The following is a 26698-nucleotide window of genomic DNA, read 5'->3' as shown; positions in this document are numbered from 1 at the left end:
AGTAAGTAAAACTCTTCCCACTTGGGGGAATCTATGAAAATAAAACACTATTGTTACCTGTGCAAAAAAAACTGACATTTTCCGCATTTAAAAGACATTTTCGCCCTTGAAACTTAAAAATCGATTTTCTCAAAAACTATAAATTCTTTTTGAAAAAATTTTTTTCCTCTTATTCCCACTGATCCCCTTAATATACCCTGTGAATTTGGTGTTCCTAAATTTTAAGCAGGCTTTGCTATTAACCGTTAAAGTCGGCGGGTTTTTAAATGTATATATTTTTCCTTTGAAACTTTAACATCGATTTTCTCAAAAACTATAAGGTCTTTTTGAAAAAAAAAATTTTCCTCTTATTCCTTCTTATCTCCTTAATATATTCTCCAAATTTGAGGCTCTTAGCACTTGAAGGGGGCTTTGCTATTAACCCTTAAAGTCGGCGGCTACCTAACATTGATCCATGCGTCAACTTTTCCGCTTGGCAGCATGACCTTACGCATTAATTGCTAGTAGGATTTAACGCGTAAGCCTATAAAGTAATAACCTCAATTACGGTATACTTACGCGTAATTGCGTAAGTGCCATGCGTAATTATAGACGTGTACCAAAATTGAATGTCTATGCCGTATGCGTAATTTCGTAATGCGTAATAGCGTAAAATTACGCGTAATGATCCGTAAGCGTAGCTTTCTCCATTACGACCAGCACTGGCATAACTGACTCCGGGTTGAAGGAGGAAGTGTTTGTAGTCACGTGACTGGCATATGCGGCGCTTGGAGCGCATTGTGGGAGGCACCAGGGACGGACCGAAGAAGACGTCATACAGGTAAGATTGACCCCCCCGACAACCCCCCCCCTCCCCGCACAGCTTTACTGGGAGATATCCAGACAACTATCCGGATGTCTCCCGGACCTGATTTGAGCGAGCCTGTTAGGCACCACCAGGGGTGGGGTTAAGGGTTAGGCTCCATGGGGGTCAATCGTTAGGCACCACCAAGGGAGGTTAAGGTTTAGGCACCACCAAGGGGAAGTTAAGTGTTAAGTACCAACACGGGAGGATAGGTCATAGTAAAATATCAGTAACTATAACCGGTATTTTACAATATCAGTGTAGTAGAATAACGGTAGTAGATCAATGTAGTAGAATAATCGGTAACACTACCTATATATTATTACTGCTATCCTGCATTCTTTTCAGCTTTTTCAAATGTATGCAATTGCAAGCATGCACATGCACTCCTTTCTCTCTTTGGACCCGATCCAATTCACTTTTTCTCCTAGGTGAAATTATCACATCTTATCAATAAAATCCCCATTAAGCCACCAGCAAACAATAAAATACTTAAAAATTTTGACAATACTTTTTCATCTACATTTTGGTACTTTTTTTTTTTAAATTGCAGAGTGCAGAAAAGTTATTTTAAATAAAAGATGAAAACTCAGGACAAAAAGTGAAATGCCCTTTATGTCTCTCTCTTTCTGGACACAACCAAGCTAAGAAAAAAATAGTAGCTTGTAGCTTTCATGGTCTCCTATGTATATTAGTTTATTTACCTTTGTAGATGTGTCTAATGCTAAGGAAATTAACACTATGAGAATTGAAAACTTGATTGTCTGAATACATTTATTTGAAGACAATACATTTAATGACAAGTTAGCACACACAGAAATAAATATTTATTGTTAAAGAAAGCTAATAAGGTTTGCTTTAACAAATGCAACATATGGTGTGGTACTACTTTTCATTTTTCTGGTTGAGTGATGCTGGCTGTTTACTTCTTTGCTCCACCTCCGTATCCTCCTCCAATTCCTCCTGGTCCTCCGTATCCCTGATTAACATATGGGCCTTGAGCACCAGTTGCTTGTGAAATAATTCCTCCTTGGCTGCTGGCGCCTTGAGCAACAAATGCTCCTCCTGGGCCACCAAATCCACCTTGACTGCTGGCACCTTGAGCAACAAATGCTCCTCCTGGGCCTCCAAATCCACCTTGGCTGCTGGCGCCTTGAGCGACAAATGCTCCTCCTGGGCCTCCAAATCCACCTTGGCTGCTGGCGCCTTGAGCAACAAATGCTCCTCCTGGGCCTCCAAATCCACCTTGGCTGCTGGCACCTTGAGCAACAAACGGTGCTTGGCTACCGGCTCCTTGAGCAGCAAACCCTCCTTGGCTGCCAAAGTCTTGTGCCACCATTCCTCCAAGGCCACCGACTCCAGAGCCTCCAAATCCTCCTTGGCTGCTGGCACCTTGTGAAACAAATCCTGATTGACCGCCAATTCCACTAATTCCACCCTTTCCCACACCAGCACCAATACCTCCTTGTGACTGGCAGGGATCGACAGCACAGGGGTCTATAAATAAAATATAACATATTATAATATAGCTGAGTGCTTGATCAATAGATTCAAAGTTATTTTTAAAACTTCAATCTTTAATATTATTTTTATTATTTATTAGATTGTAAATAAAACAATAGCTTAAGAAATCTGAAACTTGCCATATTATAGGTCTGTCAAATAGTTCATCTCCAGGAGAGAGCTCCATCAAAGGTGAACACAGTGAAGTTGGAAATAAGGCCTTGTTCACATTATGCAATGCGCATGGCCGAGCGGTCAGCACGTAAGTGCACCCAATCGCATGCCATCCGCGTTGTCGTGCGCTGCTGATCCCATTCATTGCAGTGAATGGGATCAGCCATGCGCTTTTTCAAAAATGCGTGCAGCAGTGCGACAGCGCATCTCACTGCTGCACAGCATGCCTAGTCTGAACGTCAGAAGGGCTGTCTATACACTTCTGATGTTCTTGCTGATCACACATCATATGCGCTGCCAAAATGTGCACGGCAGCACGTATAGTGTGAACGAGGCCTAACTTCCTTTCACTACTGGTGAATTAAACATTTGTCTTATTAAAGCAGCACTGTTTTCAATCTGAATTTTATGTCAGAATATGGTACTGATGTTTGTTTGTACATTAATATTTTAAAAGATAACAATATTTAGTTATCTGTATCTTTGTGCGCTGTGTTTGCTGTTTTCCATTTTCACATTTCCTGTTATTTCAATCCTTGTTTTACAGCTCAGATCTTTAATCACCTCTTCCTGTTAAAAATATTCACACTGATAATGTTGCAGTAGCTGTAGCTGCTGTAGGAATATTTACAATACATTCCTATCAGATAATATCAGTTGTAAATTTAGTTTGGGAAATAACTCACACTAACCTTAAAATCATGCTTAATGCTTAATCTTTCTTCTTTCTGGCTCTTACCTACCACCTGTAGAATGCCAAACACTAACTAACAAACACTTGTCTGTTACTATCTTAATAAACAGGAATCCTCAGTATATCCAGTTTGCAGTCCCAACATGTTTTTGAAAAAAAGTTGCAGCAGAAAGAAGTGTTTTATTGTCCATTTCTACTGGTGCCTACTGAAGGCATGGATTAATGTGTCCAAAACAGAGAATGGAAGGATTGATTCAAAGAGGGGCAGCATCCCATGCATTGAGTTTATAGATTAAGTGTCTCACTTCTGTACTGTTTTAAGTAAATGAGTCCAATTAACAAATAAGGAAAAACTATAAATAAGTCATCTATATTGTGAAGAGTGGTTGGGCCAGATAAATCAAGTATCCTCTTGTTTAGTCTATACACTTTACAATTGGATTCCTCATTTTTGATTGACAGTCTTGCACATTCTAAAGTTGGAGAATTTTGTTAAACCTACTGTAAATCTACTGTGTTGAAAAATGTAGACAATGTTGCACATCAATGAAGGTGCAAGGATGGATGCTTTCTCAGCTACCTGCACTGTGCCATTTAACTAAGGTAACCTGCAAAGTAGGAACAGCATTCTCTTGGGACCTGGCAACTTGTTATATTGTTGTATTTCCCTTTTAGGGATTGCAAGCCTTTGATATGTATAGCAAGTAAATTCCAAGTTTTTATTGACAAGCATTTGTTCATACCTTGGCATGGATCTGGCTGGCACTGAGGCACTTGTGCTCCACAACCTGTAAGAAGAGGGTGAAACATTTTAGCACAAGACAAGACAGAACATTTATATCACACTTTTCTCCTGGTGGACTTAAAGCTCCAGAGCTGCAATTACTATGGCGCGCTCAGTAGGCAGTTGCAGTATTAAGGAGTCTTGCCCAAGGTCTCCCTACTCAATAGGTGCTGCCTTACGGAACAGGAAGAGCCAAGATTCAAACCCTGGTCTAATGTGTCCGAGTACACTATCCATCAGCCATAGCATACCAAAGTTACTTTCATGGGTAAAGAATATTTCTAAAAATAAATGATGAGTAGGTGTAATTAAAGTCTTGGTGTGACATATGTACAGCAATTTTCATCATACATATTAAATTTTGATACCAGTACCCGCGAAGTGTGTTTTTTTTTGTGCATCATTAAATTTATTTTAACCATATCCATATAAGGTTTGTTCATTGATGGAGGTAAGATGGAATATACTCTGTGATTTAAAGTTTGTTATATTCTGGGCGCCTCCTACAAGTTTTTCTTAGCTATAGTCCAACCCTTTGGGGTAATATATGTTACACCAAAAGTCCATATACCTAAGGAGAGAGACTGACCAGCACCTGCTGAGCAGATCTGGGATACCGAATGGGAATGATTCATTTCCCATAGGCTCCGTTGGTGGTTGCAGGAGTGCAACCCACCCTTGTGAGTATATTTCACGGTAACAGTAAAAAAGGGCGCAGGAGGCTAGTGGACAAATCGGGCGCCGCCATTCACTCTCATAATAAATATCGTTTAATGGGCGCCCGATAGGAAAAAAGGGCGCCGGAGAAAAATAACGTTTTAAAAGCGGCGCCCGGAGACTTAATGTTTTATTACTGCTTCTCATGATTACACATTATTTAATGATTTATAATTTTTTTAATATTATTTTTAAACGAAAAACAGTACAATATTTTTTCAAACATTGTTTTTAAACCAAAAACAGTACAATTTTTTTTTTTTACATTATTTTTAAACGAAAAAACCGCACAATATGTTTTTCAAACGTTATTAATGCTTATCACAGGGGGGTCTTAGGTTTAGGCACCACCAGGGGGGTCTTAGGTTTAGGCACCAACAGGGGGGTCTTAGGTTTAGGCACCAACAGGGGGGGTCTTAGGTTTAGGCACCAACAGGGGGTCTTAGGTTTAGGCACCAACAGGGGGGTCTTAGGTTTAGGCACCAACAGGGGGGTCTTAGGTTTAGGCACCAACAGGGGGTCTTAGGTTTAGGCACCAACAGGGGGGTCTTAGGTTTAGGCACCAACAGGGGGTCTTAGGTTTAGGCACCAACAGGGGGGTCTTAGGTTTAGGCACCAACAGGGGGTCTTAGGTTTAGGCACCAACAGGGGGGTCTTAGGTTTAGGCAACAACAGGGGGGTCTAGGGGTTAGGGGTAGGTACAGGGAGGGTTACTTAGTAAAATTTTTTTTAAACGTTATTATACGTTTCACTATTTAAACGAAAGATTAACGTTTTTACAATTGCCAATTTAATGCACATTATTTAATGATTTATAACTTTATAAAACATTAATTTTAAAGAGACTCCGTAACAAAAATTGCATCCTGTTTTTTATCATCCTACAAGTTCCAAAAGCTATTCTAATGTGTTCTGGCTTACTGCAGCACTTTGTACTATCACAGTCTCTGTAATAAATCAATGTATCTTTCCCTTGTCAGACTTGTCAGCCTGTGTCTGGAAGGCTGCCAAGTTCTTCAGTGTTGTGGTTCTGCTATGCACTCCCCCCTCAGGGGGGAAAGAAACACACAAATGATCTCTTGAGATTCAAAAGGAATGCTGTATGCAGCCTGCTTGTGTATGGATGTATTTTCTATGTGTGGACATACTGTACATCAACCTACTTCCTGTTTTGGTGGCCATTTTGTTTGTTTATAAACAAACTTTTTAAAACTGTTTTTAACCACTTTTAATGCGGCGGGGAGCGGCGAAATTGTGACAGAGGGTAATAGGAGATGTCCCTTAACGCACTGGTATGTTTACTTTTGTGCGATTTTAACAATACAGATTCTCTTTAAACGAAATACAGTACAATACATTTTTAAACGTTATCCATGCTTATCGTTTAAAACCCCGCGCCCTTTTCTCCCAGCGCCCCTTTTTAACGTACGCATATTTCACTACTTTATCCTTACCTCCTTTATCTAAGGATACTGCACCATCGGGCTCCTGGTCCCTCTCATTACAGAAACTTGGTGGTTGGAAGCAAAGCCACAAGGAATAATTCCATAATATTAAATGATAAGATGTAGAGCTTGTATTGCTTTCATTTAATTAATATGTCCATATGTACTGCTAATATTGTCATTTCACAATGACTTCTAATTAGCTTGATAGTGTGTGCACAAACATTTATTTCAGGGCTGTTCAAACCCCCTAGAACATAAATATTACATTGTCGCTATTGCGGGTGGCTGAAGTTTCAACTCTGGGCGGCCAAATCAGGCATGTAGCGCTTGCACCAAAATCAGCTTCCTTGAGAGCCTAGGCCCTGATATCACACTGTGGGAGAGGTCTCACCATAATATCAGCAATACAGATGTCCCTAATGATCTATTTGAGAAAAGGTAAAGATCTCTTGTGGAAAAGGGGTATTGGCTACTAATTGGAATTAAGTTTAATTCTGGGTTCTAGTTCCTCTTTAAGCTTTGTGTAAAGCTGTATCCATTCTAACTCTATCATACAGATTACATGTTTCTATAGAACATAATTTGCCAGACAATTTTCATGGAGGGCAGGCAAAAGCGGTGCAGGAAATTTCAGCGCACCATGCGCCTCCATAGACCGTAGTGTGAATTACGGCTATAGTGGCACTCAGACAGTAATTTGGGTTCCATCAAAAGATGGAGCCCAAATTACTATAAAACAGTGTCAAATGGCCCCAACAATAACTGGCAGTCAAATTATGTCTTACCGCTGAATCCATGGCTGCCTGGAGGGGGAATAGTAATCAATGCCGCCGGGACTTTTGTAGGAGCAGGGTGAGCCGTTTTTCAGCTTTGCCCTGAGCCCAAATTTCTTTGATCCTTAATTACATGAGTACATTTTCATACACCTGATTTGGAGGTGGCTACAGAGGATGCCACTTTACATAAAATTATTTTATTTCTGGAACTTCATAATAACTCAAAATTGCAAATTCCCAATACTAGAAGGAATACTACTTTTTTTTTTTTTTTTACTTCATAGAGTTCTCCTAAACTGCACTTGTTACAGTTTGATACTTCTTGGTATGATCTTTTTGCCCCAGACATTAAAGCAGAATATAACCCTGCATTTCAACTTTGCTCTAAAACATTATTTACAGCATATTATATGCAACCAGCATTTTTTTTTTTTACTAGACCAGCATTGGAAGGGTTACACACAGAGCTTTAAAGTTCCGTGGAGAGACATGCTGCCAGCAGCCGAAGTTTAGATAGATACATTTAAGTAAACAGAATGTAACAAGTGGTGAATGTTACACACTCTTTGGCTGTCCTCCAGCTCCTGCACAGTCAGAGAGAGTGAGTCACATTCCTTACTTGTTACATTGTGTTCACTTAAATGTATCTATCTAAACTTCGGCTGCGGGCAGCATGTCTCTCCACGAACTTTAAAGCTCTGTGTGTAACCCTTCCAATGCTGGTCTAGTAAAAAAAAAAAATGCTGGTTGCATATATTATGCTGTAAATAATGTTTTACAGCAAAGTTGAAATGCAGGGTTATATTCCACATTAATCCACTGCCTCTGATACAGGAGGACTAGGAATGAGCAGACAAACAAAAGATAATTCAACACTGTCTGATACTGTTATGGCCTTCTACTGTAAACATACTCTTTGCAGGGGAGCGAAGAGGTACATATAACCCTGTTGTGTGTGAATCTTGTGTAAAATGCTACTTTGAAACAAAACCTTTTCAAGGCAATGTAGTTTTCCTATTATGTAAAAATAAAAATAAAAACAAAAAACAGCAGATTCTGGTGCGGTGGCCAGTAACTTGAGGTGGCGCTGTGCACTAGTAAAATAATATTTTTTAGGCAGGTAGAACATGGCAGAGATGAGATCGAGTTTAGGATAAAGCTACCAAGTGTTTATTGAAGTTCATCATTTTTTTTTTCAGATATCAGAAATTGGTGGGAAGAATATGTAATGTATGAACAAATCATGCAGGTGGAAAGCATTGCAGCCCTATAGCAAGTGCATTATCAGACCACTGATTGTTTAAGCAGCATTTCAGGTGCCACCTACCTAGTGAGACTCAGACCTTCTTTGAGTCTCAGACCTTCTTTGATAGTTAAAATAATCTTTTTAACTTTGTTTTAACCTAATGACACAGAGTCATCAGGACTCATGTTGACTACAATGGCAATACTTACATCCTTGAGTGCATAGATATTATTTTTATACCACTCTACATCCATACAAACAATGAAATAAAATAGTATTATAGACATAAAAACTGCAATGCAATACTTACCGCCCTTTCCTCCCTTTGTTGCCATGACTGTATCTGTTGATGTGCTGTTGCTGACAGAAGGTTTTAAGGTTGTTCTAGCTTGTTGTGAGGATGCTGCTTTTATATGCAACTGATCCCATCCCAAAATTGTTAATCCACATTGTAAATCCCTACACCAGCCAATAGAATTCCTCCATGATCCGTCATACCTGAATTAATAATCATCAATAATCTCACATACCTAAACCAGGGAGGTAGCTTAATTTAGAATGTTAATCATATTTATTCTATTAATGAACTTGCATAATTAACTTAATGTGATTGATTACATCTTACTTCTTGGTATATGTGATTAATTTTTACTGTAATTATTCTTCTATAGAAACTGCACATAATGTAGACACACACACACACACACACACACACACACACACACACACACACACACACACACACACACACACACACTTTTAATGCATTTTGCGTATGAGCAGATATAATAACAACATCAACACTACTATCAATGACAATATAATGAATGATACAGTGCATATTTCGTACAGATACATATTTACAGACAAGTTTGGATTAAAGCACAGTTGTATAGTCCAAATTGTGTCAAAGTGAACCTGAACCAAGTAAAATTATTTTAAAGAAACACATGATGTACCTGCAAATGAATATTACATACTTACCTCGCCATCAGTTCCTCTAAGAAGCTCACCATTTTCTTCTTTCAACGATTCCGTCCAGTTCTGACAAGATTTTGTCAGAACTGAAATGTACCGGTTGTGGTCAGTTATAACTGAAAGGACAACTAATGTGCAAGGTATTTTTCATGTTTCCCTAAGGCTCAAGTGGGTGATATTACAGTTGAACAGTGTGCTGACCCAGAAACTGTTATGGGGTCCTCACCATTTTTAAAATAGAGGATGGAGAATTCCATTGATCACAGACTCAGTGGACTAGCAGGAAGCAGATGAGAAGAAAGAGGATTAAGAGTAGACAAAACGGGAGGCAAGTATGACGTGTGTATGTTTATTTTGACTTTTAATTTTCAGTTCAGGCTTGCTTCAAGTGAATATAAGCGAGCCAGTCAGTAAATTTTGCTGTAATTATTCTTCTATAAAAACCGAACCTCATGTAGGAACAGACAGAAACACATCAATATTTTTTAATGCATGTTACATCTAAGCAAAAAATAATAATAATAATAATAATATTAGCAGTACAATTATTGATACAGTGCATATTTTGTGGTACAGATTTATATTTACAGAGAAGTTTGGGCATATTGAATCAAAGCACAGTTGTATTGTCCAACTTGTGGAATGAACATAAATACAGCAATAACAGTAGAATATCGATTTAATTACCAATAGTCTACTATTGGAGATCTGTGATAGTGGCTCAATGCTATGTTCAAACTGAACATTGTCGACTGATGACCTGAAAAACATGATAGAGGACCCTCTGCCTGTATGCTGCTAAGTCTGCTAAGAATACAGGCCCTCTGCCTATATTTTAAGTCACTTGGAAGTGAGCTATGGCTAATTTTTTGACCCTCCCTCAGGGCCGTCTGCCTGTACTCTGTAAGGCCTACTATGTAACTTGGAATGGAGCTGTGTTTTTTTTTTGTTTTTGTTTTTTTTAGACTCTTTCTTTTAAACAAAGCAGGTAATGTCGTAATCCAGTCCATCACGTTAGGTGTGGTACAAACAGTCACATAGTATAGAGTACATTCGACAGGATAGTTTAATACAGTTGGTTCTCAAATCGCATTAAACACATGTACAGTAGCCGGCAAAATGTAACTCACCCATATAACAAATTGCCTAATCTTTAAATCTTCAGCAATGGCTTCACTTAAACATACAACTGGTCACTGGCATAACTACTGGGGATGCAACCCCATCGACCGCAGGGGGGCCCCTCTGGGGCCTGCCAGCCGTGTGCGGGGGATAGCTGACTCCCTCCCGATTGTGGGGTCCCGCAGCCAGGTGTGGAACTAGCCGCGGCGTCTAATAGATGCCGGGCCAGTTCATTCCCCGCAGCCCGCAGTCTCTCGGGAGGCAGAGCAGGGCTACGGCAAGATGGCTGCTGAAGCCCTGCACTGGAGACTATTTGTGTCTCCAGTACATGGCTTCGGGAGCCATCTTGCCGTAGCCCTGCACTCTGCCTGTCAGCGCGGGAGATGTGCTGCAGGAGGATCGTCGGGGAGCTGCGCGCCAGATGCCGGGAGAGGAGACTTCTGTCAGGTGAGTGATTTTTTTTTTTCACAGGTGCATTTTTTTCTCTGGTCACTGCTGCCCACATTGCGATTTTCTGGTGTCTGCTGCCCACATTGCGATTTTCTGGTGTCTGCTGCCCACATTGCGATTTTCTGGTGTCTGCTGCCCACATTGTGATTTCTGGGGTCTGCTGCTGTTTGTCTGGGTGCTAAGCAGAACAGCGGTTGCTACTGGTAGCCCCTTCTGATCTGTCTTGCTTGGATCGCACTAGCCTCTAGCGGTAGTGGCAGTGGATCCTTCTGATCTGTATTCTGGAGTGTAAGCTGGAGCAGCGGTTGCTACTAGCTACCTCATCTGTTCTGTCTTGCCTGGATTGCACTGGCCTTGTGCTAGTGCTGTGGATCCTTCTGTTCTGTCTTCCTGGATCGCACTAACCTCTAGCGGTAGTGCTGTGGATCCTTCTGTTCTGTCTTGTCTGGATCGCACTAGCCTTGCGCTAGCGCTGTGGATCCTTCTGATCTGTTTTCTTGTTCCTGAGCTTAAATCGCACTCGCTCTGACGGAAAGAGCAGTGGATCTTTCCTCTCGTATTCCTGTTTTCCGTTTGTCTGTCTTGTCTGCTACAAACGCTTGCTGTAGGCTTGGTGAGGTAACCGCTAAGCAAGCACTAGCGTTCTTTGTTTCGTGTTTGTCTGTCGGTGGTTAGTTAGGCATGCTTGTTTCTGTTGTGCTTAACACGCGGAGACTGCGCTGTAAACGCGTTCGCTGTTGCGAATGAGTGCGGTGTTCGCGTTTAGTTAGCGTTTGTTATTTTTGTTACTTCTCATTGTCATTTGCTGTGCCTTTGCTACTCTCGTGCCCTGTCTTGCTTAAGCCTTGTGTCACCTCTGGCAATCGCCTCTCTCACGACTGCGTTCCTACTTTTGTTTCTGCTGATGTGTGTTCACCGTCGCAGGGTCGCGACTAGATTGGTGAACACACATTCATCCTGTACCTGTGCTCTTTCTCTTTAAGGGCTGTTCAGCCCCGCATTGTCTTGATCTGTACAATCCCCATCTGGCATCTGTGGCCGTGCAGTGGTTGTACTCGTCTGCACTCCACAGCGCCATCTGCCAGTGGGAATTGCCCTCTACTGGTGCTTGCACCGAAGCTGGGTTCCCCCCTTCATACGCTTGTGGAGGATTTCCGCCGTCTCAGCGCACGCCTTGTGCGCTGATCACGGAGATTATTCCGCATTCATTACAGAATGGCTAGCCCAACCGAAATTCCCAGTGTAGAGGGCATTTCCGATTTGTGCGATTTTGTCGAATATGGCTCTTGTACCTTTAAGAGATTTAAAAATCTTGAACCTGAAACAGCAGATGAATTTTTGGCTGAGTGCACTAAACTTTTAGCGAATCCTGAATTCCAATGCAACCCACTGTCTACCTGGGCCCACCAAATGGCCTACATTCTGTTTGGGGGCGAAATGTTAAAGTGGGCTTATGATGTGTTAGATCATACCACCCTGAGTCAAAGACCCCTGGAATTCTTGGTCTTTACAATTCATAATTGGCTGAGACTACCTCAGTTACCATACCCCCGTAACGAGTTGTTGTCGGCAGCTCAATCAGCTGTTCCATCTACTCAGTGCAAAATCTCTCAGCCTGCAAAGATTTGCATTAACAGTTCATCTTCATCCAAAAAGCAGCCATCCAAAGCTTCTAAGTCTAAACATAAAAAATCTAGGAAGGCTTCCCAGCGGAAAGATCTGTTGCCCATAGCAACTACAAATAAAGACATTATTTCTATAAGGTCTGAAATGTGGAACACACTTGATTGTGATGAACCATTAGGGGCTCCTCAGGCTCAGGTTTTGTTGCCCAAAACAAAAGCCTATGTGGAGCCTATGATAGGCAGAATTATTTTCTATATTAAAGGTGTAAAGAAATCTATACATATTCCCGATTCCGATCCATATGAATCTTACCTAGATACAGGGTTGTTTGAGCCCCCATTTGCTTTTTGTTTCGCGTTTGTCTGTCGGTGGTTAGTTAGGCGTGCTTGTCTCTGTTGTGCTTAACACGCGGAGACCACGCTGTAAACGCGTTCGCTGTTGTGAATGAGTGCGGTGTTCGCGTTTAGTTAGCGTTTGTTATTTTCGTTACTTCTCATTGCCGTTTGCTGTGCCTTTGCTACTCTCATGCCCTGTCTTGCTTAAGCCTTGTGTCACCTCTGGCAATCGCCTCTCTCGCGATTGCGTTCCTACTTTTGTTTCTGCTGATGTGTGTTCACCGTCGCAGGGTCGCGACTAGATTGGTGAACACACATTCATCCTGTACCTGTGCTCTTTCTCTTTAAGGGCTGTTCAGCCCCGCATTGTCTTGATCTGTACAATCCCCATCTGGCATCTGTGGCCATGCAGTGGTTGTACTCGTCTGCACTCCACAGCGCCATCTGCCGGTGGGAATTGCCCTCTACTGGTGCTTGCACCAAAGCTGGGTTCCCCCCTTCATACGCTTGTGGAGGATTTCCGCCGTCTCAGCGCACGCCTTGTGCGCTGATCACGGAGATTATTCCGCATTTGTTACACTTCCATTTCTGAATGATCGCTTGAACAGTGCTCCGTGGGATGTTCAAGGCTTTGGAAATCTTTTTGTAGCCTAAGCCTGCTTTAAATTTCTCAATAACTTTATCCCTGACCTGTCTGGTGTGTTCTTTGGACTTCATGGTGTTGTTGCTCCCAAGATTCTCTTAGACAACCTCTGAGTCCATCACAGAGCAGCTGTATTTGTACTGACATTAGATTACACACAGGTGCACTCTATTTAGTCATTAGCACTCATCAGGCAATGTCTATGGGCAACTGACTGCACTCAGACCAAAGGGGGCTGAATAATTACGCACACCCCACTTTGCAGTTATTGATTTGTAAAAAATGTTTGGAATCATGTATTATTTTCATTCCACTTCTCACGTGTACACCACTTTCCACGTCTTTCACGTGGAATTCCACTAAAATTGATTCATGTTTGTGGCAGTAATGTGACAAAATGTGGAAAACTTCAAGGGGGCCGAATACTTTTGCAAACCTGTGTTTTTCGACCAGGTGCTGTAACGCAAGGATTTTGTTAAAGTGAATCTGAGTGACAGACTATCTTTTATAGATTGATAGTAGCACAAAACTTTGGCATAGCAAGACAGTCTAATGCATAACATACGAACTTCAACATAAATTTGAAAAAAATTAATAAAATATTAAATTTCTAAAACATATATCTCTATCCGCCACTTTATGCGCCCTGTGTTCCTTCATTTGTGTTCATAATATGAACAACAAAGGGTTTTACTGTTCGCTGCCTCAGAGTGTGGCCCTGGCGCACAACATAAAATTATGAAAATTAAATGCATTTTCATATATACAGTGGCTTGCAAAAGTATTTGCCCCCCTTGAATTTTTTAAACTTTTTGTTACATTACTGCCACAAACATGAATCTATTTTATTGGAATTCAATGTGAAAGACCAATACAAAGTGGTGTACACGTGAGAAGTGGAACAAAAATCATACATGATTTCAAACATTTTTTACAAATCAATAACTGCAAAGTGGGGTGTGCGTAATTATTCAGCCCCCTTAGTCAATACTTTGTAGAACCACCTTTTTTTGCAATTACAGCTTCCAGTCTTTTAGGGTAAGTCTCTACCAGCTTTGCACATCTAGAGACTGAAAACCTTGCCCATTCTTCTTTGCAAACCAGCTCCAGCTCAGTCAGATTAGATGGACAGCGTTTGTGAATGGCAGTTTTCAGATCTTGCCACAGATTCTCGATTGGATTTAGATCTGGACTTTGACTGGGCCATTCTAACACATGGATATGTTTTGTTTTAAACCATTCCATTGTTGCCCTGGCTTTATGTTTAGGGTCGTTGTCCTGCTGAAAGGTGAACCTCCACCCCAGTCTCAAGTCTTTTGCCGACTCCAAGAGATTTCCTTCCAAGATTGCCCTGTATTTGGCTCCCTCCATCTTCCCATCAACTCTGATCAGCCTTCCTGTTCCTGCTGAAGAGAAGCACCCCTAGAGCATGATACTGCCACCACCATATTTGACAGTGGGGATGGTGTGTTCTGAGTGATGTGCAGTGTTAGTTTACCGCCACACATAGCGTTTTGCATTTTGGCCAACAAGTTCCATTTTGGTCTCATCAGACCAGAACACCTTCTTCCACATGTTTGCTGTGTCCCCCACATGGCTTGTGGCAAACTGCAAACGGGATTTCCTATGCTTTTCTATTCACAATGGCTTTCTTCTTGTCACTCTTCCATAAAGGCCAACTTTGTGCAGTGCACGACTAATAGTTGTCCTATGGACAGATTCCCCCACCTGAGCTGTAGATCTTTGTAGCTCGTCCAGAGTCACCATGGGCCTCTTGACTGCATTTCTGATCAGTGCTCTCCTTGTTCGGCCTGTGAGTTTAGGTGGACGTCCTTGTCTTGGTATGTTTACAGTTGTGCCATACTGCTTCCATTTCTGAATGATCGCTTGAACAGTGCTCCATGGGATGTTCAAGGCTTTGGAAATCTTTTTGTAGCCTAAGCCTGCTTTAACCTTTTCGGGACCGCGTGAATGAGATCCTACGCCGCACTTGTGGCTGTTCTAGCCTGATGCGGCGTAGGATCTACGCCGGCCCACAGTTTCCGCTCCCGACGCGATCATGCGCACCCGGAGGGGGAGATTAAGCTGTCCTATGACAGCCGACATCTGCCCCGAGTGATCAGCAGCCATCGCGTATGGCTGCTGATCACATGATCACTACGATCGCCGTCTGATCATAGTGATCAGTTTGACAGCTGCGGCGGCAGGGGGGAAAAGAAGAGGATCCACTCACCTCCCTGCCGTTCCCGCGACGATCAGCACCCCCCTCCGCTCTGGCCGGCATCTCCGCTCCGTCTGACGTCAGTGCCGGGTCGCGGCTTGATGACGTCATCAAGCCGCGACCCGGAACTGATCGTCAGACAGAACGGAGATGCCGGCCGGAGAAGAGAGTCCCTTGCGGCTCATCGCTGGAGCCTGGAAGGTGAGTAAAGGCTGCTGGCGGAAGGGGGGAGCACAGGCAACCATGGGGGGACACAAATCCAACATAGAGATCAGACTGGGTCTCGACCTGGATTTAAGGCCTAATGGCCACTTTTATTGTAGTTATCACAGTAAAAACACACAACGTTTCGACCTCAAGGGTCTTTCTCAAGTGCTTACAGATCATATGTGCAACACCTATATATATAAGTCATAAAACACACCCTAATAGGGGCGGGCACAAACCTTAAAGAGACAAGCCACATTAAACACACTTCATAGGAAACATTTTAAATTGTACGCCTCATTCATGCCATTTGGCGCAAGAGTACCAAGATCAAAGATCCATTTGCTTTCTCTACGCAGTAAAGAGATTTGTGGGTCCACACCCTCCTGAGAGAGTTTACAGATTTGGGTTGCAGCTGCAAGGTAATTTGTATTGCTTGGGACACAAATCCAGCCAGCCACAGACGGGATTCGGCCGCCTGACCCCCCCAAATGCGCGCACCCCCCTCCCGCGCAAACTGCCTGGTCCTTAAGGGGGGGTAGGCGGCCAGTCCCGAAAAGGTTAAGTTTCTCAATAACTTTATCCCTGACCTGTCTGGTGTGTTCTTTGGACTTCATGGTGTTGTTGCTCTCAGTATTCTCTTAGACAACCTCTGAGAGCGTCACAGAGCAGCTGTATTTGTTCTGACATTAGATTACACACAGGTGCACTCTATTTAGTCATTAGCCCTCATCAGGCAATGTCTATGGGCAACTGACTGCACTCAGACCAAAGGGGGCTGAATAATTATGCACACCCCACTTTGCAGTTATTGATTTTTAAAAAAAATGTTTTGAATCATGTATGATTTTCGTTCCACTTCTCACGTGTACACCACTTTGTATTGGTCTTTCATGTGGAATTCCAATAAAATTGATTCATGTTTGTGGCAGTAATATGACAAAATGTGGAAAACTTCAAGGGGGCCGAATACTTTTGCAAGCCACTGTATTCATATATATATATATATATATATATATATATATATATATATATATATATATATATATATATATATATATATATATATATATATATATATATATGTTTTCTGTAGTGTACTGATATCATTAGACTTTCATATATTTTAGATTCATTACAAACAACTGAAGTAGTTCAAGTCTTTTATTGTTTAAATATTGATAATTTTGGCATACAGCTCATGAAAACCCAAAATTTCTATCTCAAAAAATTAGCATATAATGAAAAGGTTCTCTAAACGAGCTATTAACCTAATCATCTGAATCAACTAATTAACTCTAAACACCTGCAAAAGATTCCTGAGGCTTTTAAAAATTCCCAGCCTGGTTCATTACTCAAAACCGCAATCATGGGTAAGACTGTCGACCTGACTGCTGTCCAGAAGGCCATCAATGACCCCCTCAAGCAAGAGCGTAAGACACAGAGAGACATTTCTGAACGAATAGGCTGTTCCCAGAGTGCTGTATCAAGGCACCTCAGTGGGAAGTCTGTGGGAAGGAAAAAGTTTGGCAGAAAACGCTGCACAACGAGAAGAGGTGACCGGACCCTGAGGAAGATTGTGGAGAAGGACCGATTCCAGACCTTGGAGGACCTGCAGAAGCAGTGGACTGAGTCTGGAGTAGTAACATCCAGAGCCACCGTGTACAGGCGTGTGCAGGAAATGGGCTACAGGTGCCGCATTCCCCAGGTCAAGCCACTTTTGAACCAGAAACAGCGGCAGAAGCGCCTGACCTGGGCTACAGAGAACGAAGCAGCACTGGACTGTTGCTCAGTGGTCCAAAGTACTTTTTTCGGATGAAAGCAACTTTTGCATGTCATTCGGAAATCAAGGTGCCAGAGTCTGGAGGAAGACTGGGGAGAGGGAAATGCCAAAATGCCTGAAGTCCAGTGTCAAGTACCCACAGTCAGTGATGGTCTGGGGTGCCATGTCAGCTGCTGGTGTTGGTCCACTGTATTTTATCAAGGGCAGGGTCAATGCAGCTTGCTATCAGGAGATTTTGGAGCACTTCATGCTTCCATCTGCTGAAAAGCTTTATGGAGATGAAGATTTCATTTTTCAGCACGACCTGGCACCTGCTCACAGTGCCAAAACCACTGGTAAATGGTTTACTGACCATGGTATTACTGTGCTTAATTGGCCTGCCAACTCTCCTGACCTGAACCCCATAGAGAATCTGTGGGATATTGTGAAGAGAAAGTTGAGAGATGCAAGACCCAACACTCTGGATGAGCTTAAGGCCGCTATCGAAGCATCCTGGGCCTCCATAACACCTGAGCAGTGCCACAGGCTGATTGCCTCCATGCCATGCCACATTGAAGCAGTCATTTCTGCAAAAGGATTCCCGACCAAGTATTGAGTGCATAACTGAACATAATTATTTGAAGGTTGACTTTTTTTTGTTTTAAAAACACTTTTCTTTTATTGGTCGGATGAAATATGCTATTTTTTTGAGATAGGAATTTTGGGTTTTCATGAGCTGTATGCCAAAATCATCAATATTAAAACAATAAAAGGATTGAACTACTTCAGTTGTGTGTAATGAATCTAAAATATATGAAAGTCTAATGTTTATCAGTACATTACAGAAAATAATGAACTTTATCACAATATGCTAATTTTTTGAGAAGGACCTGTATATACATTGTCAGGCCTGTCTGGTCAATGACTACAATTCAGAGTGTATGCCCATATGACTGACCCAGAGCCCAGCCCGTAACACCTGCGCAAACTCCTACCTAACACAATACTACAGTAACCCTGCAGGTAGATGTAGCATACAGTCTGACAGGTAGTAATCCACCAAACAGAACCAGGTGTACTAGTAAGCAATGGCACAGTAGATATATATATATAATAGTCACCTGAGGTCTAGTGGATGAGGCAATCCAGACAAATGAATCAGATGACAGCGGTATCAGGAGTTCCAGGTGAGTAGGAAAGTAGTCCAGATAAACACTTACCAGAGATAGCGTAGTCAAGACAAGCCGAGGTCGGTCCAAGCAGAGTTCATGAAAATCCGTGTCCAAAGCAAAGGGTCAATCCAGGCAACAAGGCAAAGCGTAGTCCAGGTGCAAGAGCAAGGTTGGCAACAGGAATCTAGCAGAGACAAACTAGGTCAGGATACAAGGCAATAGTCGGCAACAGGAATCAAACAGAGATAAATGTAGTCAGGATACAAGGCAGTAGTCAGAAACTGGGATCAAGTAGAGGTTAAACGTAGTCAAGATACAAGGCAAAGTTCAGCAACAGTAATCCAATGACAGTGAGCACATACCCAGCAACAAGCCAAAGCTAATGCTATCACGGGCGATGACTGGGGGAGTTCACTAGGTTTAAATATTAGAATTAACCAATCAACATAAAGCAGAATTGAACACAAACCAATAACAATTCAGCATGTCAGCTGATCAGCTACCATGCAAGCATACACGTGGTTACTGTTTACATCGGCAGAGCATGTACTGAGAGCATGTCCTCTGCCTGCCCAATGAGAGCTGAGCAGCCTCCTGCACTCCAGTGACGTCAGCAGCTTGCCGAGACCCGGGAGTCGGCGCTGCAGCTCGGGTCTTGGCATTCCGCCGCTGACAGTCACTGGTGGACTATATATATATATATATATATATACCAAGGGGTGAGCAGCACATTTCTTATGGAGACTGGGGATCTCCAGGCTGCGTGCATGCTTTGCATCAGGGACGGTCGTAGCCAGCCAACTTTCGCAATTACGCTTCGCCAAACTATGGCTTCAAAATCAAATATTTGCTTTGTAAGCATTTCGTAGACTACGCGTTAAAATATGTAATTTTGCGTAGTGTGAAGCATAGTGTATGCTGATGCTTATGCCTGTATGCAGAAAATTTTAAGCATTAATTTCTCTTTAATTGCTTATACCGGGACCTCTTCTATGCGTACATTCCCCTTTCCAATGTGTAAATTTGTAAGCATACAATCGCATGCCGAAAATTAGCCGCAAGTAACGCATTCGTAGTTCACTACGCAATACACATGTTAACTACGCATAGTGGGTGTAAGCTACGTGTAGCGGTACTTCGCTACGCATACATTTGTAAGTGTAGTTTTGAAAATTCACCTATGAACTATGATGCGTAGATGCGAACTACGATGCGTAAATTCGCACTGGCGTAGTTTCTGCTCATCCCTGCTTTGCATAGTATTGCATATAATTTGGTTTGTGCTGCTCATCCCTTGGTATTTATTTATAATTTTCCCCTATTTTCCAAAAACTAACTAAGGGCATGTTTGCCCGCATCCACGGCCGTTGGGACAGGAAGTGGACGTGGCCGGAGGGAGGGGGACGTGTGTGTGCACAGTGCGCGGTTGAGCATGCATTTGCTGTGGGCGCACGCATGCGCTCTGTCATGCGGGGTCGGTGACAGGGTCGGGGGGGGGGGGGGGAGAGGGTTGTGAGGGATGCCTAGAGCCTGTTATGGTAATGGGTTAGGCCTACTAGTGTAAAAATAAATTGGTAAAAAAAAAGTACAACCACTTGAGAAAACCCAGAGCAATGTGCTCAGACCTCCGCCCAGTGCAGCTTCTGCTGCTCATATTTCAAAATAAATGTAAAATTTAAAAGCATATTCAAATTCAAAGGATGGAGGAGCACTCTTCCATAAGGAGGAACTGGCGTGTGCCCAAGCCTCAGATCCCAGGATCCACCACAAGTCCTTTTTCAAAAGGCTGGCACCACACAAAAGTAGAAAAATAAAAAGATTATCTCTTTATTGATTTGCCATTTTTGACTATGCTGTCATTTCAATGGCAAATCAATAAAGAGCTAATCTTTTTATTTTTCTACTTTTGTGTGGTGCCAGCCTTTTTGAAAAAAAAAATTTAAAAGCATATAATTACATTTTTGAAAACTTATATATTGACATTTTTGAAAAAAAATAATAATGAATGCAGTCATGAGTACGTGTTGCAGTTTGCACATTAAGGATGTAGTAATCGATTACAAGACTTTATCAAGAAAATGTCAAAAAATGAATCTAGGTGGATTTTCCAGCTGGATACATTGATGCCAAGGGGACTTAATAGCGAGATGGAAACATTCACATTTTTTGATTAACTATAAGGTATGTTTAAGTCAGTATGTTTTACTTGATAAATTGGAACTATTCAGATTGGCCAATAGGCAGAGTGGAATAAGGCATGTGATATCGCAACAGCACGGAAGGATTTGCATATACCCATGTGAGATGGGCGGAGAGACATTTGCATATGGGCAGAGACCTGTATAAATGGATGAACTTTACTCGGCAGAACTATTCCTCCTGATGAAGGCTAACGATTTTTAGCTGAAACACATAGAGGTTCTCCTTAAATATGCTGTTTCTGAAGTATAGGAGCCTGGTTGGCCGCAATAGCGCTAAAGCGACCATTTCCGTAACAAAGGTCCTATTGCTTTAAGGTGACCTCACCCGAAGAGACCGCTCTGGGCTTGCTGGGATAGTGAGCGAGCGTCACACTGGACTTGCCAGCAGGAAGTGAAGTAGGCCGCCAAGCAACGCCGTGAGCTGACTGGAGAGAGAAGCCCTGAAGTATAGGGCTGAGTGTACAACTCGAAAGTTCGTGAGAGGAGCTTCCAAGGTTCAGAGGTACCCATAGTAGATGTAGTTTGCCCTGAAACCGAGTCATAAGAAGGTGCACCTAAACGTGACTGTTAGCGTATACTGTATGGGATAAATCCATTAAAAACGGACTCATCCACTTTCCGGAAATAGAAGTATTTTTGAATCATAAGGTCGACAAGCATTTTTTCTTGAAGTAGGATCCTACATTACGATCTATTTTTTGAAATAGCCGTTGGAATCGACACTTGCAACTTATGCCTTGTCTATTACGGGTAGTGAGAATTGCCAATCTGCAGCGCGCAGCCTTTATATTTACATATTATATAAGCGTGTGCTATTTTTAACAAGTGCATGGTGTTTTAGGGGATTGATTGTGGAGCCTTGATGTTTATTTTAACAGAGTGATTACTTTTGTGCAGGATTTTTATGAAATTTTTTATGCATATCTGGAGAAAATCATACATTAAATTGATCATTTTTTGTAAACAGCGCATGTTCTTTTGTTTATAATTATATTTCTAACCTTTTGAGGGTTTTGGGATCACCCTTTTTGGAACGTGCAGCTCAATAGGTATAACTTTCCCAGCGCCTACTCCCATTGATACCTACAGATACTTAGTAGTAGCCTTTCAGCTTCCTCCTCACCAGGAGATTATGGATGGATGGAAGCTGTACCTTATGGCATCTCTCTCCCCTAGTTCCCCTAGGTACCTACAGATACTTAGTAGTATCCTTTCAGCTTCCTCCTCACCAGGAGATTGTGGATGGATGGAAGCTGCAGTGCTGGGCCGAAATTACGCATTAGCGTAATTACGCATCGTAATTCACTACAAATGCACCGTAAGCGTTACGTGTAAGGTTACGGTATTACGCGTAATTAATTACGCGTAGACCGTAGGGTTACGTTTTACGCGTAACAAATTACGCGTAAGACAGTAAACTCCCATTGAAATTACACAGTCTGCCGTAATCGCGTAATATTACGCTCCCGTATAATATAAAAAAGCCGCCGACTTTAAGGGTTAATAGAAAAGGCCCCTTAAGTGCTAAGAGCCTCAAATTTGGAGAATATATTAAGGAGATCAGAAGGAATAAGAGGAAAAAAATTTTTTTCAAAAAGACCTTATAGTTTTTGAGAAAATCGATGTTAAAGTTTCAAAGGAAAAATATATACATTTAAAAACCCGCCGACTTTAACGGTTAATAGCAAAGCCTGCTTAAAATTTAGGAACACCAAATTCACAGGGTATATTAAGGGGATCAGTGGGAATAAGAGGAAAATTTTTTTTTCAAAAAGACCTTATAGTTTTTGAGAAAATCGATTTTTAAGTTTCAAGGGCGAAAATGTCTTTTAAATGCGGAAAATGTCAGGTTTTTTTTGCACAGGTAACAATAGTGTTTTATTTTCATAGATTCCCCCAAGTGGGAAGAGTTTTACTTACTTCGTTCTGAGTGTGGGAAATATTAAAAAAAAACGACGTGGGGTCCCCCCTCCCAGACCTCTTTAACCCCTTGTCCCCCATGCAGACTGGGATAGCCAGAATGCGAAGCACCGGCCGCGTGGGGCTCCGCACCCTGACTATACCAGCCCGCATGGTCCATGGATTGGGGGGTCTCGGAAGGGGAGGGGCAGCCAAGCTTTCCCCTCCCCCTCCGAGCCCTTGTCCAATCCAAGGACAAGGGGCTCTTCTCCACCTCCGATGGGCGGTGGAGGTGGAGGCCGCGATTTCCTGGGGAGGGGTTCATGGTGGCATCTGGGAGTCCCCTTTAAAAAGGGGTCCCCCAGATGCCCACCCCCCTCCCAGGAGAAATGAGTATAGAGGTACTTGTAGTACCCCTTACCCATTTCCTTTAAGAGTTAAAAGTAAATAAACACACAAACACATAGAAAAAGTATTTTAATTGAACAAAAAACATAACCACGAAAAAAGTCCTTTAATATTCTTAATTAACCATTAATACTTACCTGTCCCTTTAAAAGCCAGTTCCCACGCAATATCCTCGGAAATATACTAATCAGTTACAATGTAACAAAGTTATTACAATGTAACAACTTTGTTACATTGTAACTACGCCGCACCCGACGTCACTCACCGCCACCGCCGCCGCGTCTGTGCTGCAGGACCCGACAGAGCTCTGAGCTATAGCTCAGAGCTCTCTAAGCATCTTTGTATTTGGGCTCCAAGGAGCCCCATTGGTCCTTAGCAGACCAATGGGGTTCCTTTAAATCAGAAGGAACCCCATTGGTCTGCTAAGGACCAATGGGGCTCCTTGGAGCCCAAATACAAAGATGCTTTCGAGAGCTCTGAACTAATATAGCTCAGAGCTCTGTCGGGTGAAGGGACGCTAAGTCCCCGCCGGCTCCGCTGCCCTCCCCGCCTCTCCCACATGTCACCTATATACATGCTGGCACCCATGGGTGCCAGCATGTATATGAGTGACAGGTGTGGGCGGAGTGGACGGCGGGAGCCGGCGGGGACTAGCGTGTATGCGGCGGCCGGCGGGTGAGCGGCGAGTGACGTCGGGTGCGGTGGTGTTACAAAGTAACAAAGTTGTTACATTGTAATAACTTTGTTACATTGTAACTGATTAGTATATTTCCGAGGATATTGCGTGGGAACTGGCTTTTAAAGGGACAGGTAAGTATTAATGGTTAATTAAGAATATTAAAGGACTTTTTTCGTGGTTATGTTTTTTGTTCAATTAAAATACTTTTTCTATGTGTTTGTGTGTTTATTTACTTTTAACTCTTAAAGGAAATGGGTAAGGGGTACTACAAGTACCTCTATACTCATTTCTCCTGGGAGGGGGGTGGGCATCTGGGGGACCCCTTTTTAAAGGGGACTCCCAGATGCCACCATGAACCCTTCCCCAGGAAATCGCGGCCTCCACCTCCACCGCCCATCGGAGGTGGAGAAGAGCCCCTTGTCCTTGGATTGGACAAGGGCTCGGAGGGGGAGGGGAAAGCTTGGCTGCCCCTCCCCTTCCGAGACCCCCCAATCCATGGACCATGCGGGCTGGTATAGTCAGGGTGCGGAGCCCCACGCGGCCGGTGCTCCGCATTCTGGCTATCCCAGTCTGCATGGGGGACAAGGGGTTAAAGAGGTCTGGGAGGGGGGACCCCACGTCGTTTTTTTTTATATTTCCCACACTCAGAACGAAGTAAGTAAAACTCTTCCCACTTGGGGGAATCTATGAAAATAAAACACTATTGTTACCTGTGCAAAAAAAAAAACTGACATTTTCCGCATTTAAAAGACATTTTCGCCCTTGAAACCTAAAAATCGATTTTCTCAAAAACTATAAGGTCTTTTTGAAAAAAAAATTTTTCCTCTTATTCCCACTGATCCCCTTAATATACCCTGTGAATTTGGTGTTCCTAAATTTTAAGCAGGCTTTGCTATTAACCGTTAAAGTCGGCGGGTTTTTAAATGTATATATTTTTCCTTTGAAACTTTAACATCGATTTTCTCAAAAACTATAAGGTCTTTTTGAAAAAAATTTTTTCCTCTTATTCCTTCTGATCTCCTTAATATATTCTCCAAATTTGAGGCTCTTAGCACTTAAGGGGGCTTTGCTATTAACCCTTAAAGTGAACCTTAAGTGTCCCAAAAAAAATGAGTTTTACTCACCTGGGGCTTACCTCAGCCCCCTGCAGCTGATCGGTGCCCACGACGAGTCACTCTGATGCTCCGGGTCCCGCTGGCGGCCACTTCCGGTTTCGCCGTCAGGACCCGTCAGGCTGGGGAACGCGGCTGATACTACGCGTTCCCAGCCAAAATAGCACCCCTATGCGGCCATATGTCCGCATACGGGTGCCTATGCGGACATATGGCCGCATAGGGGTGCTATTTTGGCTGGGAACGCGTAGTATCAGCCGCGTTCCCCAGCCTGACGGGTCCTGACGGCGAAACCGGAAGTGGCCGCCAGCGGGACCCGGAGCATCAGAGCGACTCGTCGTGGGCACCGATCAGCTGCAGGGGGCTGAGGTAAGCCCCAGGTGAGTAAAACTCATTTTTTTTTGGACACTTAAGGTTCACTTTAAAGTTGGCGGCTACCTAACATTGATCCATGCGTCAACTTTTCCGCTTGGCAGCATGACCTTACGCATTAATTGCTAGTAGGATTTTACGCGTAAGCCTATAACGTAATAACCTGAATTACGGTATACTTACGCGTAATTGCGTAAGTGCTATGCGTAATTATAGACATGTTCCGAAATTGAATGTCTATGCCGTAAGCGTAATTTCGTAATGCGTAATAGCGTAAAATTACGCGTAATGATCCGTAAGCGTACCTTTCTCCATTACGACCAGCACTGGGAAGCTGTACCTTATGACATCTCTCTCCACTAGTTCCACTAGGTACCCGCTGCTACTTAGTAGACTTTCAGCTTCCATATCAGGAGATTATGGATGGATGGAAGCTGCACCTTGTTTGACCTAATTGTTGGACCTGATTTGGATACTGAGTGAACCAGGCTGCTGTATCAAGCTACAGAGGATGTTGCCTTACACAAAAGTATTTCTACAACTTCATAATTACTTAAAATTGCAGATGCCCAATACTAGAAGGCATTCTACTTTTTTTTCCCCTTAACTTCAGAGAGTTCTCCCGAACATCAGTTGTTACAGTCTGATACTTCTTGGGATGATCTTTTTGCAGCAGACATTAATCCACTGCCTCTGTGGCAGGAGGCCTATGAATTAACAGACACACAAAAGATAATTCAACCAGGGGCGCCTCTGGCCATTTTGTCACTCCAGGCAAGGAAACCTGTGCCCCCCGCCCTCTCCATGAAAATATTCGCAATGTGGCAGCTTTTCACCAGAAAATAATCGTATTACAGTAGTGGTTCAGTGCAATACTACGAGCCGCCGATCTACCGCCACTATACCACTGTGTCCAATTGTAAAAATGTACTGCTTGATTGTGCTTTTGGTACATTTTTGCCATGGATCGATTGAAATTCTGATCGATGTGGTGGTTGATAATTGCCATATTCGATCATTGTCTGTCAAAATGAATGCATGTATTGACAGCTATAGGCTAGGGTTACTAATAACAAGATTGGGTGATTCAATTGTAAGGGTAAGATTGGGGGGCAAAGTAGAGAGTAACAAGGAACATTTACAATTACTTTTCTCCTGGCGGACTCGGTGCTGGCTCGCTCAGTAGGCAGTAGCAGTGTTAGGGAATCTTGCCCAAGGTCTCCTACTGAATAGGTGCTGGCTTACTGAGTAGAAAGAAGCAGAGATTTGAACCCAGGTTGCCTGTGCCAGAGGCAGAGCCCTTAACAATTACACTTAAAATGGAG

General features: G+C 42.7%; 1 protein-coding gene across 1 annotated transcript; it reads right to left on the bottom strand.

Annotated features, from left to right (window-relative positions):
- Window positions 1-1600: 1600 nt before the first annotated feature.
- LOC137536737 (uncharacterized) lies at window positions 1601-25781 on the bottom strand. Its single transcript, XM_068258956.1, has 4 exons — window positions 25679-25781; window positions 8497-8546; window positions 3959-4003; window positions 1601-2341 (listed from the first exon to the last, which is right to left on the bottom strand). The coding sequence occupies exons 1-4, from the start codon at window positions 25779-25781 to the stop codon at window positions 1730-1732; spliced, it is 810 nt and encodes a 269-aa protein (XP_068115057.1). The 3' UTR covers window positions 1601-1729.
- Between the last annotated feature and the right edge of the window lie 917 nt (window positions 25782-26698).

This window comes from Hyperolius riggenbachi, chromosome 10 (assembly GCF_040937935.1).
Source record: "Hyperolius riggenbachi isolate aHypRig1 chromosome 10, aHypRig1.pri, whole genome shotgun sequence".
Taxonomy (NCBI): domain Eukaryota; kingdom Metazoa; phylum Chordata; class Amphibia; order Anura; family Hyperoliidae; genus Hyperolius; species Hyperolius riggenbachi.
Note: the sequence above shows the minus strand (reverse complement) of the source record. Positions and strands in the feature narration are given on the sequence as shown.